This window comes from Zonotrichia albicollis, chromosome 1 (genome assembly GCF_047830755.1).
Source record: "Zonotrichia albicollis isolate bZonAlb1 chromosome 1, bZonAlb1.hap1, whole genome shotgun sequence".
Taxonomy (NCBI): domain Eukaryota; kingdom Metazoa; phylum Chordata; class Aves; order Passeriformes; family Passerellidae; genus Zonotrichia; species Zonotrichia albicollis.
In genome coordinates this window covers 107,973,533-107,992,499 of record NC_133819.1, presented here as the reverse complement: position 1 = coordinate 107,992,499, position 18,967 = coordinate 107,973,533, and the positions used below count along the sequence as shown (strand labels likewise).

General features: G+C 41.8%; 1 protein-coding gene across 2 annotated transcripts in view; it reads left to right on the top strand.

Annotated features, from left to right (window-relative positions):
- The window catches only part of ANKRD29 (ankyrin repeat domain 29), a 30,709-nt gene extending 11,894 nt beyond the window's left edge, over window positions 1–18,815 (top strand). The window contains exons 5-10 of one of the 2 annotated variants that reach the window (XR_003381254.2): window positions 3,499–3,597; window positions 6,498–6,596; window positions 12,320–12,418; window positions 12,879–12,974; window positions 13,958–14,142; window positions 15,368–18,815. Coding sequence is in view for 1 of the 2 variants with exons in the window: in XM_005490705.4 (XP_005490762.1) it covers window positions 3,499–3,597; window positions 6,498–6,596; window positions 12,320–12,418; window positions 12,879–12,974; window positions 14,044–14,142; window positions 15,368–15,451 (576 nt within the window). In the remaining variant the exon portion in view is untranslated. The remainder of the gene's footprint in view (window positions 1–3,498; window positions 3,598–6,497; window positions 6,597–12,319; window positions 12,419–12,878; window positions 12,975–13,957; window positions 14,143–15,367) is intronic. The other variant, XM_005490705.4, reaches the window with a different exon arrangement.
- The last annotated feature ends 152 nt before the right edge of the window (window positions 18,816–18,967 follow it).

The window sequence follows — 18,967 nt, the reverse complement described above, 5'->3', positions numbered from 1 at the left end:
CTATGTCAGAGTCTGTTTATCAGCAGGCACTGATTGCAGAAGATCGGTTCTCCTCCTCTGTACCATTTTTAAGAGATGGTAAGACAAGGTATAATTCTAAGCTATTTCAGATGATGATGACAGAGGGAAGGGGTCAGCAAACAGACAGGGAAGTCTGCATCACTTAGCATGGGCTTACCCAGTGCTGCTGTTCCAAGCATTTTCACTGCAGATTGGCAGCTGCTGTTATGTGCTGGCAGTGAGGAGGACAGACCCTGGGCAGGGCAGAAAAATGGTTTCAGGGGAAGAATTGCAGAGGTAGCCGAGAAAAGTCCAGCTCCTATCTGAGCTGGAAATATTTGCAGGATTAATAGAAGCTTCATTGTGTCAGGAAGATGGGATATGAGCAAGAAATGAGCCCAAGGCAACGTGCCATCTCTAAGAGGTTGCACAGTGGCCTCCTGCCCACTGCAGAAGGGGTGATAGCCCCAGGAGCCCTCAGAGCTTGCTCACATGGCCAGATCTCACTTGCTGCCTTGCTCAGAGTTTCCAAAAGGCTCGCCAGTACCAAAGACGCTGCTTCAGCTCTTTACTTAATCTCAGCTGAAGCCAAAAAGGAAAGAGGTAATCACATGTCTGAAAGGGATGTTAAAACTCCATAATTCATTTATTTTTTTTTTATTCTCCACAACTTATCTTCTTTCCCTATGGTCCGTAAAACACTGGGGTCTTCAGCTAGAGCTTGCTGGAGTTAAGTGTAAGAGAAAATCAGATGGAAGCTCAACAGAGGCAAGAGGAGGACTGAGTAATAAACCACTGCACTGTTTGACAATTCCTTGATTTAACTAAGTGCTGTCTTATCACATGGTCAGTGGAAAAGTTTCTTGCCCCCAGCTTCCCTTTCTTGCAGAAAGATGTGTATCTGATTTTTCACTGTGGTACACCCAATTCAGAGCATGCAGAGAAATCCCAATCCCTTTTGTGGAATGTGTTCAGCTTCATATATCAGACAGACAGTAGAGCAGGTCTTAGAGCTCAGTTGTCCTCCTGATCAGGGACCAGATCTTTGAGCCCAGGAATTGTTACCCACTTCTCTCTGCCACAGTAAATATTTGATTCAGAGTGAACAGATGAAACTGGAGACCATCCAATGATCCTCTTCCAGCCCCTGGACTATGATCAGACTGATCTGGGAAAACTTGATCACTTTAGTCTGAAAGATCCAAATGGTGTATTTTGGAATTGTGTTACTCTTTCAAAAAAAAAAAACCTGTGTGTTTAAAACTGTTCACTGGGTTGAACCAAACACTTGGTCAGGAACCCCTTTTTGAATTAATTAAACATGTCTTGAGAGAGTGTTGCCATTCTTAACCCCAAGCTGTCACATCTCCTGAGGTGGGATCACACCTTGGGATTCCAAGTGTTGGGCTTCAGCTCTGCTGGGCCAACTGGGGTTAGCTTTGCAGGCCTGCCTTTTACCTGGAACCTGTCACTTGGTTCCCTACAGAAATTATGATAATAACCAAACAATCTTCTAAAACTAACAGAAGTTTGTAGAGAACACAAGAATTTTAGAAAACAAAAGCCAAACCATAAAGCAGTAAACAAACTTTTCCTAGATGCAACCAACTGAGCATGTCTATTTACCCTCCATACATGGAACTTTAATATTTTAAAGCTTCCTAAAACTTTTCCTTCCCTGTGTCTCCACAGAGGATGTTCAGTCTGGATAGCACAGTTTCTCTTCTTAATTCACTAACCTTTCTCTCTCAACATCATTCAGGGGAAAAGTCTTAAAAAATTTCTCTGGGTTTTTTTGTTTTGTTTTGTTTATAGCCCTTTGATCCAGTAAATCACCCCTTGAACAAAGTGGCTTTCACTTGGCTGGGGAGAGGAAATAGGCTACATGAAGCTATTAACTTTTCCATTGTCTTTTAAATGTGTATGAGGTGTTTTTCAATCCAAGAACAATTGTGATTGCTTTTGTGTTTTGTTCCAGGAGTTCTCATTAAGTTACAGTAGTTTAATTTGACAGGAAAGTCTAATTTCTCATAAGAGAAACTTAACTCCACTGAGCTGATTACACACTGTACTTAGTCAAATAATCCAGAATTAATAGGCAATTCATAGACTGTCACACAACAGCCTCACATCTCTGGCTTTGCTGACACCCAAGCCTTCTTTTCTTTTCAATGTTGTGGCAGGAAGGGTGAATATGAGGTTTTGAGGGTAGTTATAAATAGTGCCTGTGGGTTAGTTCAGTCATGTCAGAGCTTGGATTTTCACCAGGCTGTTACAGCCATGAAATTGCACCATTGATTAATAAATTTGGCACTTCTCGTTATAAAAGCCACATTTGGTCACTCAAGCTGCAACTTCTTTTGTGGATATCTGTCTGTGTGGAAAATTTCAGATAACTTTGGATTTGTTTCTGAGAACAAGTCTGGGCCAAAGCACAGTCTTGTGTCCACATTAATAGCAGCTCTAGAAACCATTTAGATGAAATACTTAAGATAGTTTATTTTGTGGGGGAGGGGCTTGAGACTGGGAGAAGGCAGGGGAGAAGAGAAGACCTGTGGTGGAGACATTTTGGGGTGTGCATCAGCTTTGCCTGATGGCTTGGTGCCATCCCAGGCAGACGACAAGAACTTGCTGTGCATAGCTGTGTCTGAAATACTGGTAATTTCTGAGTGGGGCACAGCACATTTAAGATGGCAAGACCCACGTTTGCTGTCTCAGTTGTTTGAGCTGGTTTGGGGTCCATCACCAGTGACACTGAGGCATTTCCCTTCTCAGGTGGCTCCCAAGGGAATGTTTCTACAAGGAGAGATTGATCCATGTGCCTAGGTCTCCCTTTAGTGGTGATGTGCAGTAACTCTAACTGCCTGGGACTGATCCCACCTGCAGGGATTGCTTCTCAAGCAGCAGTAACAGTGCTTTCACTGCTGGTTGTGCCTTTGGTCAGAGTCACATTTCCACAGTCAGCTAGCACACTTTAAAATGCTTCCTCTCTGCTCAGCTTCAGGCCAAGAAGCCACTGAGGAGAGGCAGGACAAAACAGGGCACAAGGTTCTGGCCAAAGAAGAGCAAATGATCAATAGGCTCTGGAGCAGTGGAAAGGTGTGCTGTCTTTCCATCAGTGGAAGAGTTTGGCAGGCATGAGGAATTTGGCTGTAAAAGGAAGAGACGTGGAGGAGCTTGAAGTTGTGAAAGGAACAAAGCTTCTAATGGCAAGGCAGAAGATGAGGAATGAAAAACAGAATTTTCTTCATTCCTTTTCCTCCCTAAAAAAACTCAAGAGAAAAATTTATATAGTGACTGAGCCAAGTTGAAAGATTTACATGTCAACACTTGGCATTAAAGTTATGAAAGATTCAGTAGCTGCTCATCACAGAACTGCTGTGAGCCAAATTCTGAAAAGTCTTAAAGTTTGTCTCTTTCTTTTTTTTTTTTTTATGGTGAAGTTCAGCTCAGCCTGACCTCTCACCTGACTGTACCCATTCTTTTTTGTTTTCACAGGATGGAGGCACAGCTCTGCTGGCTGCCTGTCAGTACGGGCATGCAAAAGTCGTGGAAACTCTGCTGAAGCACGGCGCCAACATTCACGATCAACTCTATGTGAGTTATTTGACACACACAATATTGACAATGGTGGTGGTGGAACAAATGTGCTGTTGCTTGGACAACAGCAGACACCCTGGCTCCAGCACAGACAGGCATTTGCCAAATACTGCAGTTTTATAGTACTCTGTTCCTCTAAGATGTGGATTTTGTTAACTGTCTGCTTTTCATGATGCTGAGAGAAGTAGCACAAAATCAAAAAGATTCTCTGGCTGCCTTTGGGTTCATGATCTGTATGGAGGATATGTACCAAATCTGGAACAGACTTGTGCTACCCATTAGCCTGGGATGAAAGAGCGTGTCATGTTCTACCATGATATGCAGGAAAGTGAATAGCTCTAGAGCCTCTGAAATACAATAGTTTTCTGCCAGAAAGAATAGCAAAAATGAAAATCTTTAAATTACTTCAAAGCAGGTTTTTTTTAATATCAATTAAAATTATGTTATTTGGTATTTGTGAATCTCCAGTTTGCCAGTGTTTTGGGCAAAGTAAGGTTAAATGGCTGAACTGATGTTGTTTAGTTGACTTTTCTGAAAGTTGGATTGAACCAATGAAGCTCTGGATTTAATTTACTCCAACAGAGACACAGATAAGTTGAGCTTTTTGGCATTCAACAGAAACAAGTAGCAGATTTTGCCTCTGCTTCCCACCCCACTCTTTCCTACCTCAGGGCACTCAAGGCTGACAAAGAGGAAGTTGTTTCTCTGAGATATATGAGTTTTTTCAGTTGTTTCCATTGGCTTTGGATCTGCAGGATGCTGTTGCAATGCCTGCTCTCTTGCAGGGGAGCTGAGAGCTGGTGACTGCAGAAGTGGTCATCACTGAGGGGGATCCCACCTCAGTGTTGCCTCACCCCTCATTTATAAATAAGGTTGTTCCACCCTTGATGTTGTGCAAATTGTCTTTCTGATCTGAGGGCAGTGATTCATCCCTCTGCAGGGTAATCCCAGGGGCTGCCACTCAGTTTAAAAATAGCTATGCTGCCACACCTGCAGACTCTTACCCAAAGGTCAAGGCAGTAAAATTACTTCCTTGTTGTCTCTTCTGGAAATGAGCAATATTTGCAATTGGATTTTAAAATGTACTTTTATTGCTCACAGACATTGGGCAAAGCCAGTCAGAAAGAGTTGTGTAATAAAATAAGAATATGATCTCTTGAAAGAAATGTTGTCTAGCTTTTTTTATGGGCCAAGCTGCATTTGTCAAGTGGTGTCTGGATGGCAGTTTCACTGGCAGCCAAATGGGAGGGATTTTGAGCATGCTTATGGATGCTCCTCCCAAAACCATCAAGATCAAAGTTTTAATCCTAAATTGACTCATGTGAGGCGTCAGGAGAGCAAGAGACAAAAGAATACTCTAACTAAATAGTATTTCTTGCAAAATTGTGTTACAGCCTCAAAAAAGCATTCTCATTACAGCATCCATTCAAATCAAATAGATATCAGTGAATGCAAGGTTCTCCATCTTGACTGATCCTACAATAAAGAGCTTTTTAAATATTATACAAGTTTGTTTACTTTCTCAATTGAGGTGTTCTCTGTCTCTGGAGGAGAGTGTTCTCTGTCTCTGGTACTGCCAGGTTTTTTCAAATACTCACACAGCAAACAGAGAAAACACCCCATCAGAGGGCCCGGGGACAGGCATTAATAGTTCCAGCAGACACCTCTTTTGTTTACCAGGACATTTGTCTTGAAATCAATGTCAAACATCCTAAATTCAGTCCCTGAGGCAATATACTCAGCTCATGCTTCACCAAGTCTGTGCTGAGTTTTTCAGCTAGAGGAGTAACTGTGCACACTCTCTCTGCAGACAACAGCATTTAGTCCCAGCATAGTGATATGCCAACAAGGCCAACTGCAGGCTTACATTGAAATGCTCTGTATTTTGTGATCAGCACCTGCCTGAGTTGGTATGAGAGGTGTACTTGCACATCTGAGATGCAGGAAAGGGGTTAATTCCTGCCTCTATTTAAACAAAAAGATTCTCGCCTCCTGAGAAAACTTGTCCTAGCACATCCTGTGCATGGTGCTGTGGATGTAGGATGGGTAAACACCTGTCCTACCTTCAATACAGATTTCTACTTACAGTTGGTTGGATGGATTATAATGCTGTTTGAAAATGTTCCATCAAAAACACTTAATGAAATATGACTTTTAATTTTTTCTCCTATGAAGGGGTTTCTCTGAAGTAAAATTCTGAGAACATCTGCACATGAAAGACATGTCAAAGAAAAATAAAACTCTGGATTTGTTCACAATTTATTCTTTCACAAGCTTTTTGCAGGAAAATTCTGGTTTCTGATATGGCTACAAAATACTATTAGATTACTAAATTCTTGTAGCAGAACCTTCACCTAGATTACAGGTGAAGATTCTTCTACAAGATGTGCCAGAGCAGAAGCATGGTGATTTCTGGGGTGGCACAGTAGTGTGGCACAGGCCTTACTCCTTCAGCCTCAAGGGCAGCCTTCAGTGCTGGGGTCTGCAGTCTTGCAAAGTCCCTGACATCTCTCCACCATGTATCCATGTAGCAGAACACTTCTGCATGAGCATATAAAAGCTAAATTAACCTGTATTGCTGTACAGGAGCTGATTTCTAATTATGTAACTCAATGCCTCAAAGAACTACACTCTTAGTATTCCAAACACAGCATTTAATGCTGGATTTGAAATATGATGGGAGCCAGTATTTGTGCATACTGAATGAAAATGTTGTCACAGTTTATTATTATGAACTAGACTTTGCATTTTGTTAGTTATTTCTTGAGCATGGCTGTATATCTGCTGTTACAAAGCATAATGACTTAAGACTGAGAACTTAATTCAATTTGATTTGGTTTTGTGTGGAAAAATGGCATCACTTCAACTCAGTGTAAGACTGATGTGTTTGTTCTTAGGATGGAGCTTCTGCAATTTTCTTGGCAGCACAAGGAGGATATCTGGATGTCATCCGATTGCTGCTTTCTTCAGGAGCAAAGGTCAACCAGCCACGACAGGTATGATCAACACTTCAGGGCAGAATTGTATAGCTCTGATTTTATAGTTATGAAAATTAACACTGGAATTTTCTCCAGGCATTGGGTTCGTGTGGAGGTGTTTCATTGGAAGGTGGTTCGTGTCAACATTCTGTGTTTTAGTTCAGACTGGTAACATGATTTTGAAGTCAATATGTCAGTGATTTCTGAAAGAATTGAAACTGAAAGCTCTGCTCCACATCTACATGTTACACCCTATGAGCCACCATCCCTGGAGGTTTTTAAAAGACAGTGCAGATGTGGCACTTGGGCACATGGTTTGGTGATGGACTTGGCAGTGCTGGGTTAATGGTTGGACTCAGAGGTCTTTTCCAGCCTAAATGATGCTATGAGTCTAGAGCAGATCAAACCACTGACTGCTCCTTTAAACAGGTTAGAACCACACACATGTTTGGGTCAGGCACCAAACTAAATCAAAATAAAACCCTCCATCAACCCTCCAGTATGGAATGTTGATGTAAAGGCCTTGCACTACCTCTTGCAACTACCAATCTGTTTGTGTTGTACATTACTTTTGAAGGTCTACACAGCCTACAACATCCCTGAGTTCTTTTGAAAATTGTTGAAAAGCTTTTGAAAATCTGTGCGCTCTGGGAGGAGGCAGCACTAAATTTGAAATCTCCAAACCTTCAGACATGGCTTTGGTGTTAAAGTTTATCTGACAAATGCTTTTATTTTTAGTTTAACTTTGTGTCATTCCTGTGCACTCTGAAATTCAAGCATGAGTGTTGCCTTCCTCTCTGGAAGTTCTTGATGCATATGGAAAGCTTTTCTCCCCACTTCCAGCTAGTCACTCTAGTGGCCCTGATGTTGCTATAACACACACAATCAGTGGCAGCTGTAAGCATGAAATTAGCTCCTCTGCAAGCAGTTGGGCTGGTGTTTGATCATTAAATGGGAAGTGTGAGCTAGATTCGTGGATGGTTCAGAGATCCCTGCTAGGGGTCAGGGGCTGGATCCACTGTGCATCACTGCATGCTGGAGTTAGGTAAGGGTGCAAGGAGCTTTCTAGGTTTTATACTAACTGTGAGATAGGTAAGCATAGGTGATATACAGAGACATGTATGAAAGCTCTCTTGCTTTCCAAATAGAAGGGTTTCTTAATTTTTTAGCTGTTTCTTGACTCTAAAATCAGTGTCTAAACAGCCAGAGGTGGAGTTGCACAGCTAGCTTTACATCCAGCACATAGAAATGTCTCGTTAGAGATGGAGCTTCTCAGGAATCTCTACCTGCTTTAAGAGACCCTTGCCTGTGTTGTCCTGAAATCCTGCAGGCAAGGTAGCTGTCCTGGGTCTTCACTGCACATTTGAAATTGATGGGATAAGGTCTTGTCCTTGCAATTAGTCATGCATGTCAGCCAGGTGGCTGTGATCACTGACTGCAGCAAGTGAAAAAGCAGCAGGCAAGAGCAAATGAGTGTGAAAACTCTAATAACAGTGGACAACATGGCATGAGACAAGATCTGCCAGGTATTTTCAGTATTTCCTTTCATCTGCACCAAAATCCTGACACATCATAGCCTGGCAACAGACACTGATCTATATGCTTCTGCTGCATGTGTAGGTCTGTGTACGCTCCTAGATGTGGAAAGTATTTTAAGTGCCTTGACTAGAACAGTTTTCCTGCTGCCCCGAGCCCCACCTCTGAGCACCAGAGCTGTGCTGGCAGCTACCCCCTGCACTGGCGCATTAGCTGCTCCTAGGTTGCCTCCACCCTAGAAAAAGCTTAAGAAATGTTAAAAGCTGTTAATTAAGTCTAAAGTTTCAATGTAGAAGGAGAGACCAAGGTATGCATTAATGCCTTTTGAGTAAGTCAAAGTAAGGTTGGGGAGCTTTAGATCTGGCTGAACCCTTTTGCCATTAAAAGTGCTTTCTGCTGTCTGTAATTATAATGCAGCTAATTCTTTCTGACATTATTTTTTTAGCTCTCTAATCCAATTTCTACCACACAATGTTTCATGAGGCAATTTTAAATCTTAGTTGAGGCAAAGACTTGCCTCTGTGTGAATGTTCCTCCTGGCTCCTGTGTTTCATCTCCAGCAGGACAGACCCTCTTTGCTTGAGGGTACCTCCGATCCCTGCTAAGATTATGCCTGGATAAGTGCGTGGCATTTGTATTTGGGCCCACTGTAATCTGAAACATTTCCTTAACAAATGGAACATTTTTACTGTTTAATTAGTCAAGTAATGGTTGGATGGACTTCAGTCTGGTTCTTACTAACAAATGGATTTGTACTTTGTTAGAAGGGGTGTGTTGGTCATGAGGAATGTAGCTCAAGAAGGGGCAGTTTTGATGCCAGACTATTCTCCTTTACAAGCAGCATTGCTCTTACTGTGGCAAAAAGCTTTTCCAGGCAATATTACCTCAAATAAAGGGCAGCAGAGTGCCAGGTCTGAGTTCACCCTCTCCTTCCTTGTGGTGTCCAAGTTTTCCTCTCTACCTAGGGAATTTGGTGGCTTAACCCATGGACCTAAACATATGTGTCTGCCTTCTGTATCTCCTCCTGCTGCTGTGGTGGGTACCAGTTCCCCCTCAGTCTGGTGTCCCACCTCCCATCCCATGGGGATATTTCTGACACCTGGATAGTCCTGGCTGTCCACATGCAAGGCCTTCAGCTCTCACAAGTGAGAGCTGAAATAGTGAACCTTCCTGGAAAGTTTCTTCCCTGGCAGTGTCCTTTCTCTTGTAATTGCCTTCTGCTCTTGCCAAAATTGAGGAGCGGGGCAGGAATTCTTTTGTCATCTTTTTGTCTAGACAGACCTGGGGGCAATGTCTGAAGCCTGCTACAGGAGATGTTTCTATGCTTCTTCAACTTACAAAACAAAGCTGTAAGATTCTTTGCCAATGCTGTTTTGGCAGTCTGTGTCCCAACAGGCTTTATTCTGGCTGGCTAAGCAGATTCAAAATAACCTGAAAATAAATGACTTTTTTCTTAGCACTTGATATGCAATTACACATACATGTAAGACAGTAAATCTATATAGAGTTTCACTTCAGCAAGCAAGAAATTTGCTATTGGCAAATTAGTTGTAGTAGTGCAAGTGGAGTAATAGGCAGAGCAGTGCAGGATATGACACTGAGTAGCCTGAGAGTAGGAGTTGTCTGCCCCTGGAAATACCTACTGGAAATTTGAAGGGTCTTTTACCTCCCACCCAATCTGGCCTTTTCTAAAATGTCAAGCCATAAGCAAAAGCTAAGATTCAACGCTGCAAGATGAAGTCATTAGTTAATGGGTGAGAGAAAGAACATTAATAATTTCAGTCAGAGTATATTTGGAACTTCTGGCTGCTGGATATAATAAAGTGTTGTCCATATATACTAGCTTGTAACCAAATGTGGAAAAAAGAACACCTTACAAACAAATGGGATATTTAAAATTATTCTAGGAATGTAGTGATCTGCAGTCTGCTGGCTGGGCAGAGTGACAAGGAAAGGAGAGTAAATTTTTAACTGCATCTTTCCCTATTCTCACTTTCTTCCTAACTCATCTCCAAGCCCTAATATCTGTTTACACTGGAATTCTCATGTGACCTCTTAGTAAAATGTAGTATCTGCTTTGTATCATTCACCAACATGAAAATGGACAGAAAGCTCATCTACTCCATATAAATGTAGATATTTGCATAAACCTGAGTGCTAGATGCTGTTTGCTTAAGAGAAAGAAGCTGACCATAGTCAATGTGACCTCATCATTATTTTCACTATCTTTCTTCTCTTCAGGCTAAGTCCTTCAATACAGCCACTCTTCCTCATAATGTACTTTTGTCTCTATCCTATAGCTGAGGTGCCGAGGATAACGTCTGACAGCAATACTATTAATGACAATTAACAGTAGCAGTGATTTTACTCAACATTTGCGCCTCCTTTTGCTCCTTTTCATACTTGAAAATAGGGGTTTTTCCTACAAATTTCACTGTGAGTAAACAAAAGCTGCTTTATTTCCTATGCTGAGCTTGTGATTTCATTGCTTGTGTAAATACAAGAGTGGATTTGCACAGCATCGGTTCTTCACACAGATTAAATTGTGCAGGCTGCTCTCAGATATTTTCCAAGTTTGACAGGCTTTTTCAATGCATCTATTGCTATTTTCTAGAGCCCTCTGGTGGGGGGAGATTACAAAAATATGAAGTGTCGGCTTACTAGTAGGGAAAACAGTAAAATAAATAAATTGGAGAGGGACAGTTTTTGCCATCAAACTAACATCACATACTCTCTATACAAGACAGCCTTTGTTATTTTTGAATCACAAAGAATCACTTGTATTAACAGGATATATACCAGAGTGATTTCAGTCACTAATTTCAGTGAATTAATTTATAGAGAAATTATACAAGGGTGGGCAAAGATCATCTTTCTCACCATTTGAGAATACTGAAGATTTCAGGATGTGAATTTGTTTCTTCTCAGAATTAGAAAAAGGGAAGCCTAGATTGTTATATCAAAGGAAGAAATAACTTTTCTGTTTCCTTCAAAGGATTAATTCATAGTCCATGGAAAGTAGAGAACTGATTCAACAATGGTATCCTGGGTTGCATGAGCAAGTCATAGGAATCTTCAGGTGGCACTGGGAAGAGAGACTATTTCTTTGATCAAGGTGGCAATGTCTTATTTAATGTAAAAAGTTGATTTCTCCTGAAACTTCTCATTAAGGCTGTTTTTGAAGTCTCAGTTTAGTTTGTCTTCCTCTTTCAAGCCAAGCCTTCAGGATGCAGAGGGTGGTGAGGGGAGCTGGCAAGCCCAAAAGGCAGAAGCAGGCACCCTGCTTTGTGGGGTCTCACTTCTGCGTTAAAGTCCATACAGGCAAAGCCTTTTATAAAAGCCCATGAAAATTAGTTTGGCACTACATAACTGCTGGAGTCTGGAGAATCAGGCCATTTAGAATAAAAAAGAGGAAAAGACACAAAACGAAATTCTACTTGCAGTGAGAAATACTTCTAGTGCTTCAACTCCCTTTTGCCTTTGGGAGGGAAATCCATCGCAAAGTTTAGCTTACTCTGAATGCGCATTTTTTGAGGCTTTGTGCTCAAATAATTATTGCAGAGGACTTCTCCAAAGCAGATTGTTTCATGCTGGATTCTTTGATAATTGCCTTGTTTTGTAGTGGAGTTTTGAAGATAAAATTTCTGAAATACTTACCTTCACTGTAAGACAGGATGTTTTTACCCAGTTCCCTGAAGGTGGATAATGTAATTCAGTACTGAAAGTTGGTGATCACCTTGCATTGCTCCCTGGCTTCTGTAAACAACTTTCACTCCCTATGTGCAGGCACCCAGAAACAGAATCTGCCTGTGCATGCTGAGGTTTGTCTGTATCCTCTGTCCCATCTAATCACCTAGAATTCAAAGTACACAGGATACATTTAGCCCTTATGTTTCAAACTTCCCTGTGTATCTTAGGCATGGCTGGTGCCTTACTGGCCTTTAATTTCACAGAGCAATGCACATTTCTATGTGCAAACTATGCAAGAGAAGGCAGTAAAGGGGGCTCTACTCCAAAAACTGAAGCAGTCCTAACTTACTACACCAACCTACCACACGGTAGGACACAGGTTGGACACAGCTTTGTGTTTGTCTCCCTGTAGGATTTGATTGAATAATTGATGTATATCAATTCCATTATGCTTGGGCAGCGAATTTTCAGAGGGCACTGCAGTGAAGCCCTCAGCAGTCCTGTTTTGTTTGCAGGATGGGACAGCTCCCCTGTGGATTGCCTCGCAGATGGGTCACAGCGAAGTGGTGCGAGTGATGCTGCTGCGGGGAGCGGAGCGAGACGCCGCGCGCGATGTGAGTAGCGCTTCCTCCTGCGCTCTGTCTGCAGCCGAATGCCTCACTTGGGGGCTCTAAGTCTGCCTGGATGGAGGCTTGGTGCCTCCAGAGTCCGTCCTGTTTGTCAGGTGGCAAAGTCCCACCTCAGCTTTCCTTTTCCCTGTTGTGTCTGGGACAGCTTCCTGGAGGGACCTTCTGGAATAAGGGAATGGAAATGTCCCTATAGTTGAGAGACAAAGATGGTATTAGGGTGTCACTGGTTCATTTTATCCTGAAGTTTTCACCCACCAGAGAAACAATCCTCCAGGTACCCTAAAACCAGCAGCACATGCTGTGGAGGTGCCCCCTCAAAGGCGATGAGCAGAGGAGACTCTCCTCTCTGCTGCGTGGGGTTTCCCTCCAGCTTTTTCTTCTCCTCCAGCTTCCCCTGCAAGGAGAATGCAGACAAGTAATTTTTGACATTCCTTTTTTTTTAAAGGATGGCACCACTGCTTTACTGAAGGCTGCCATTAAAGGCTACAACAATGTGATAGAAGAGTTGCTGAAATTCTCTCCCACACTTGGCCTGCTGAAGGTTAGTAGTGAAACATAGAGATTTTTTTCAGCAGAATGCAAGAAGACAAAGGGTCTGATGTCATTTATGACTTCCGTAGTGGAAGATGATAGGAGTTTGAGCCAAAAAAATTAAAAAAAAAAAAAGAAATTATCTTTTTTAGCCTTAATGCCACTCACAAATTTTTTTAAACAAAACTGGGAATTTAATTCTTGGAATGAGGAAGCACATAAGCACATTGTGTCACAGAGGAAATTCTGCTTTTTGTCACTTGATTTTATTTCTACTGTAAGTAGATTACTCTTGAGTGTACAATTTTAACATTACACCCAGCCTTCTATTGCATTTAGTCAGCAAAATAGTCTAAATGATCTGTTGTGAGCAGATTCTCGACTTGATTTTGTTTTCCTCTGAATTCATAAAGTGACGAGAAAAATAACAGCTATTTGGAAGTTGCTTTTTAATGGGTGACCTAATTTTATGTGTCCATTAATCACATACTTTGATTGCCTCTGTGCATGCAAATGATTGGCAAACTTAATGTTTTGAAAATGTAGGTGGCATCAACTTAGTTATTAATTTTGAGTATGAAATAGCTTCCACACATATTTGAACTGTCAGTTTGCAACCACAAACAAACAAAAGGCCAGCCATAAAAACCCCCTCCTATCAGCTGCCTGACACTGAGGCCATTAATCATCAGAGAGAGAAAACAAAATGCACAGATGGCTTCCATTACTGCTTGTGCTTCTGTTTCACTGGTTAATGGCTGATTTTGCCAGGCAGAAACATGTGCTGTGTTCATGTCACCTCTGATCTATTGCCAAGGCTGATTATTAAAAGGAAATACTGCTGTGGTAATGTGATCTTGACTTTCATTTTTATTAAAACATTTAAAATCACATCCTTCACATCCCACTAGGGGCTGCCAGCACCCTAAATCTTTGATGACCTATGCCTTTGATGACCTAATCTCTCCCATGTTACTTCTTTCTCGCTCGTAGGTCTGTTCTTTGCAAGCATTTGTGTTTCACTGCCTTTTGCTTTTCTTCCCATGCATGGGACAAACACCTCCACTGGCATTTCCTAGAATGGGACCTCTGCTCTGCATGCAGCCGTGCTGAGCGGCAACGTGAGGACAGTGGCGCTGCTCCTTGAGGCAGGAGCGGATCCGTGCCTGAGGAACAAGGTGGGTTCTGGCTCTCCATCCTCCCAGGCACAGGGGGAGCACTCAGCCATAGAGCCATGTGTGCCATCGAGGTGGGGACAGCCCATGCTTCTGTGTAGAATTCAGGGCATTGGCAATACAAAAAAAAACCCAAACCAAACTCCCAAATTACATTTCCCATATCTTATGTAGATCTGTTAGGTTTTTCTATTAGTTTCGCATTCTTTTGATAACAGCAATTTTTTCTATAGAAAACTTACCAAAGTTTTATCTCATTAAGTGTTTTAAAATTACATGTTTGATAATTCTGTGAAAATGTCTTCCTCTGACATGTTTCTGAACTATTTGCTGCTAGGGTTTGATATGGGTTTGTTAAGCTGTAAATGAATGGTCTGGCATTGACTTCTAGGTGAGTGAAAGTTTGTAAAACAAGCAATCCCCCACATATGTTGTAAATATTTTGGTCATTCAATAGAAAATCTGTGGCTGTTAACTTCTGCATCATTCCACTTGATGGCAGCACAGTTAATGCCACTCACACAGTAGTCTCTCTTAATAGACATTTTGGGTTTATAACATAACATGAAAATGCACAAAGTTTTTCTGCTGCTGATAATGATCTACAGCAGCAGGGGTGTGCAGTAGAAGAAAGTGGCTGAAACCTCTCCTACTGATTTCTTTTTTTTTTTTTTTGTTTTTGTAAACAACATGCTATTTGGCATGACAGAGTATATTTCCAGGACAGAATTACTGATTTTCAGAAGCAGCTTCATCATAAATACTTTGTGTCACCAAAATTGTATTCAATTAATAAAAAAAAAAAAAAAAAAACAAACTCATGTTCTATTACCAACCTTACAGCATAACACTATTTTAAGTCATCCCTTGGAGTTTTATGGACATTGGTACATAAGGACCTGCCTCATCTTCCCCGAAAAATCAGCAGCTATGCTCTCCTTTACTGCTGTGGCAGAACCATAGGGAACCCAAGGGCATTTAGGCTGGACTGTCAGCAAAAAATAAACTGTCACTCAAATTCCATTCTGGGATAGTTTTGAAGACTTAAATGAGACTTGAACAGTGAAAGATGGTTTCCTAAGATATTTTCAACAGTGGTGGAGACAACACTAGAAAAAGCCCACATCATTATAATGACCAGTATGATCTTCTCTAGAGTGTAATGCTTTCAACCATGATTGGGAAATACTTTTTCGTTTCTGCTAACCTCAAGGGTTTTTTGTTCCAGGCAAATGAATTACCAGCAGAACTAACAAAAAATGAACGCATCCTCCGACTCCTCCGTGCAAAGGAAAAGCAAAGGAAAAGCTAATGCAGCCCTACAGCAGATGCAGTTTGACAGAGATGTGCCCTGACCACAAGCAGCATGACAGTAATCCTAGGTTGGAACAGTTTGAGAACTGATTAGCCTGTCCAGTACACGCTCCCTGAACGCACCAGGCCCTTTCCAAGGGTCACCACGGGCTGGGAACTCTGCCCGGCATCGCTGAATGCAGGATCGTGCCAAGAGCAGGAGGTGGCCCAGGAGCTGCCTCTGCACCACAGCCCTGCCTGTCCCCAGGGATCCCACTGATCCCAGCACCCCCAATTGCTCCCCATGCATCCCAGCACAGGCAAGCACCCCTGCTGCTTCAGACACACACCCCCATGCTGTCATGGCACACACCTGTGACAGTGTGGGTAGGGAGCACTCGCCCTTGTGCCAGAAGGATACCCTGGACCTTGCAGCTGTTTGGATTCAGCTGCCTACAGAGCAGCCCCTGCCTTTCCTTTGCTGACAGTGACCATTCCTCTCCACCTCCAAGTGCCACGTGAGACTAGAGGTGAGATGCTGCCCAAGCCATCACAACAGCAAAAGTTCTCCTGTCAGCCAGGGCTGAGGTAACAGTTTTGCTACTACGTCAAGCTCCATAAAAATGATCATGAATATTACACATGATGTCAAAAGCTACCAACCAAACAAAAAGCAAGAGGAAGTCCTCTCAATTGCAGCATCTTGATCTGCCAATCTGTCCAGCAACAGTAACACAGTGGAGCAGTTGGTTTTGAGATGCCTATGCAGCTTATGGGGATCCTTCCCCAACCTTTTGCACCTTTTTTTGGGTAGAGGAAGACTGGTTGCTGAGCAAACCAACCATGTCCAAAAGGGCATTTTTCCACAGGTGCAAGTACATCAGAAACTGAGCTGTCAGGCACAACAAACCACACAGATCCTACACAAGTGATATGTGTATGTTCTGCACCCAGATATGTGACACCATGGTTTGGTACCCACAGGTACTATGCAAAGCACTCATTCCCCAGGTCTGTGGCAGGAGCTAAGGGAGAAGTGCACAGTGCACAGATGTTTCAACAGTTGATGAGAGGGTTACATGTGGCCATACCTGAACATACCCACTAATTATTGCAGACATGGAAAATGAAGTCTGAATGGCAGTTTTGGCCTTTACTGTGGCTAAGACACTTAGACATGCTACTAGTGCCTGTGTGGGGAAGGCAGTGCAAATTGCAGGTGGCTTGTGAGGACCTATGTTTTAACCATGTTGCTCTAAGACACCCCATTAAAACCCAGTCATTTCTGCAGTATAAACAGTATATACCATGTCCTGTTAGCCACAAAAACATTAGAGATTAATTTACAGTGAGTTGAGGTAAGAGGTTAGTTCAGTACATAAATCCAGTCACTTCACCTACTTTCAAACCTTGGCAAATTATTGAATTGCTTTAAAAGCTGAAGACAAGGAAGATTGTAAGGACAAAATATAATTCTTGCTTAAGAAATGTCTGCCTGTGTTTTAGCTGAACTGCTGCATTTTTGCTTTGGTGAGTTAAAGGAAATCTATAAGTGAGCTAACACAAATGAATGTAGTTTATGTATTGCAAAGTAGCCATATGAATTATCAAATGATAAAGTTATTCCTTTTGTGAATAAATTAGGTAAGAAGTCAGTGTTCTGGTGAAGAGAACAGAACCAGGTGTACCTTTTCTTGCATGTTGAAATTCCTATTCAATTTCTATTCTGCATTAAATAGGAAAGCTTTAAGTTTTCCAACAATGTAATAAGAAAAAAAATATTTGTTGAGGTAATTTATGCTGCTGTATTTTTAAATTAAAATAATGTTGTGCCTAACAGAAACTTGCAGATGAACTGGTATAGAACCAAAGAATTATGCAAGATGCTTAAAGAATGACTGTATCCAGAGTTAAGTTCTGCAAGAGACTAAAAAATACTGAGCAGGCAGAAATCTCAAGAGCCTTATTGGGATCTTAAATTGCACAGCATTACAAGGGACTGCACTCTAACTTCTTTAACAAACAACACTGGAGAGGGCAGGTTTATTTGGAGCCTCCAGTGGGTTGAAGATGAACACACTTCACATACTATTTTGGAGAACAGTAGAGGGACTCTGGTCAGCCTGGCCTCAATACTGAACTTTCATGCTAAATTTTCTACAGATCAACAACTGGCAACAACTACACTCTCAAGGTGAAAAGCCCTTTCATATTTGTAAAGGAGGTGAATAATTAGAAGGTCTTCAGTAACTATGCAATAAATACTCTTAATACCAGACAGGCTGTAGTAATCACACAGTCCTCCTGAAAAATGTGGAAGCATCCCTTTTTGGTGAAGGTCTTCTGTTTTTTCCTGATAGCAGAGCATAGGAGAGAGGACAGGAAAAGCCAACAGTAGTCCTGCAACAGCTGAAGTAAGGAAGCTGAGACAACAAATGCAGGTATCCAGTATCTACAGGTGGCCCTTCCTTTCTGCAAGGTGTATTTTCCTGGGAGAGTTGTCTCATCCCAAAGGAAGCAGTTACTCAGCAAAGAGCTTCTTCAACTATGCCTGTCCCTGAGAAGATGCATGTCTGGTCCTCACCACTTAGAGTAGGAATTTCCAAGTCCTGTCTCCAGCTGCCTCTATGAATGGTCAGTGCAGCTGGGGATCTCTTGAAATATGTGAAGAACACCTGGGTCCCTGTGTTCCATACAGAGCATCTGCTGACCTTCTGAGAGGATGCAGCTACCAGGTTTTTTTGGTTGGGTTTTTTTGGTTTTTGGGGGTTTTTTTTGGTTGGTTGGTTTTTTTTGGGTTTTTTTTTTGTTTTTTTTGGCTTTTTTTGGTTGGGTCTGTTTAGTTTGTGGTTTTTGGTTTTGGTTTTGGGGTTTTTTTGAGTGATCTTTTGCTATAATGGGCTTTTCTTATTTCTGAACAACATTTGAAATGTGAGGCTAGCACAGGTTAAAGGGAGAGATTTGCTGGTCTCTTCTTGCCCTTGTTAGTGCTGGCTGATACAACACACAGGATCCATCACAGAGAACTGGCACTGAAGTCTTTCTCTGCCTGATTCTGGCTGAAGTTGAATCTAGCTTCGGCAAAGACACTATTCAACCAAAATGAGACTTCTGGCATGGAAACCTTCTATTTGGGAGCATTTGTTTCATCTTGGAGCCTTTGGTGAGAGGGATGGTTTCTGTTTTGGGCTCCCTGTAACCCAAAGGTGCTTAATCTGCCTGTATATGGGCTCTAAAGTTGCAATACTGTTTATCACCATGCAATTAATGTTTTCACGAAGAAACCTTAATAATTATTACTATTTATGTAGCTGTTGTTATCTTTAAAGTGTTCAGTAAATACTGCTGTGGTTTGTTTGTTGTATTAAAAAGGAAGCCCGTTTTCCCTTGGTGGCTGAAGTGATTCACTAATACTGGCAGCTGTTCTTTGCATAGTTGTGGTGCCTTTTGTGTAAGGTTTTCCAAGTGCTCTACAGACTTTATTTATCTTTGTAAGTTCCAAAATGTATTGCTGGGGTAAGCAAGGAAGTAAATT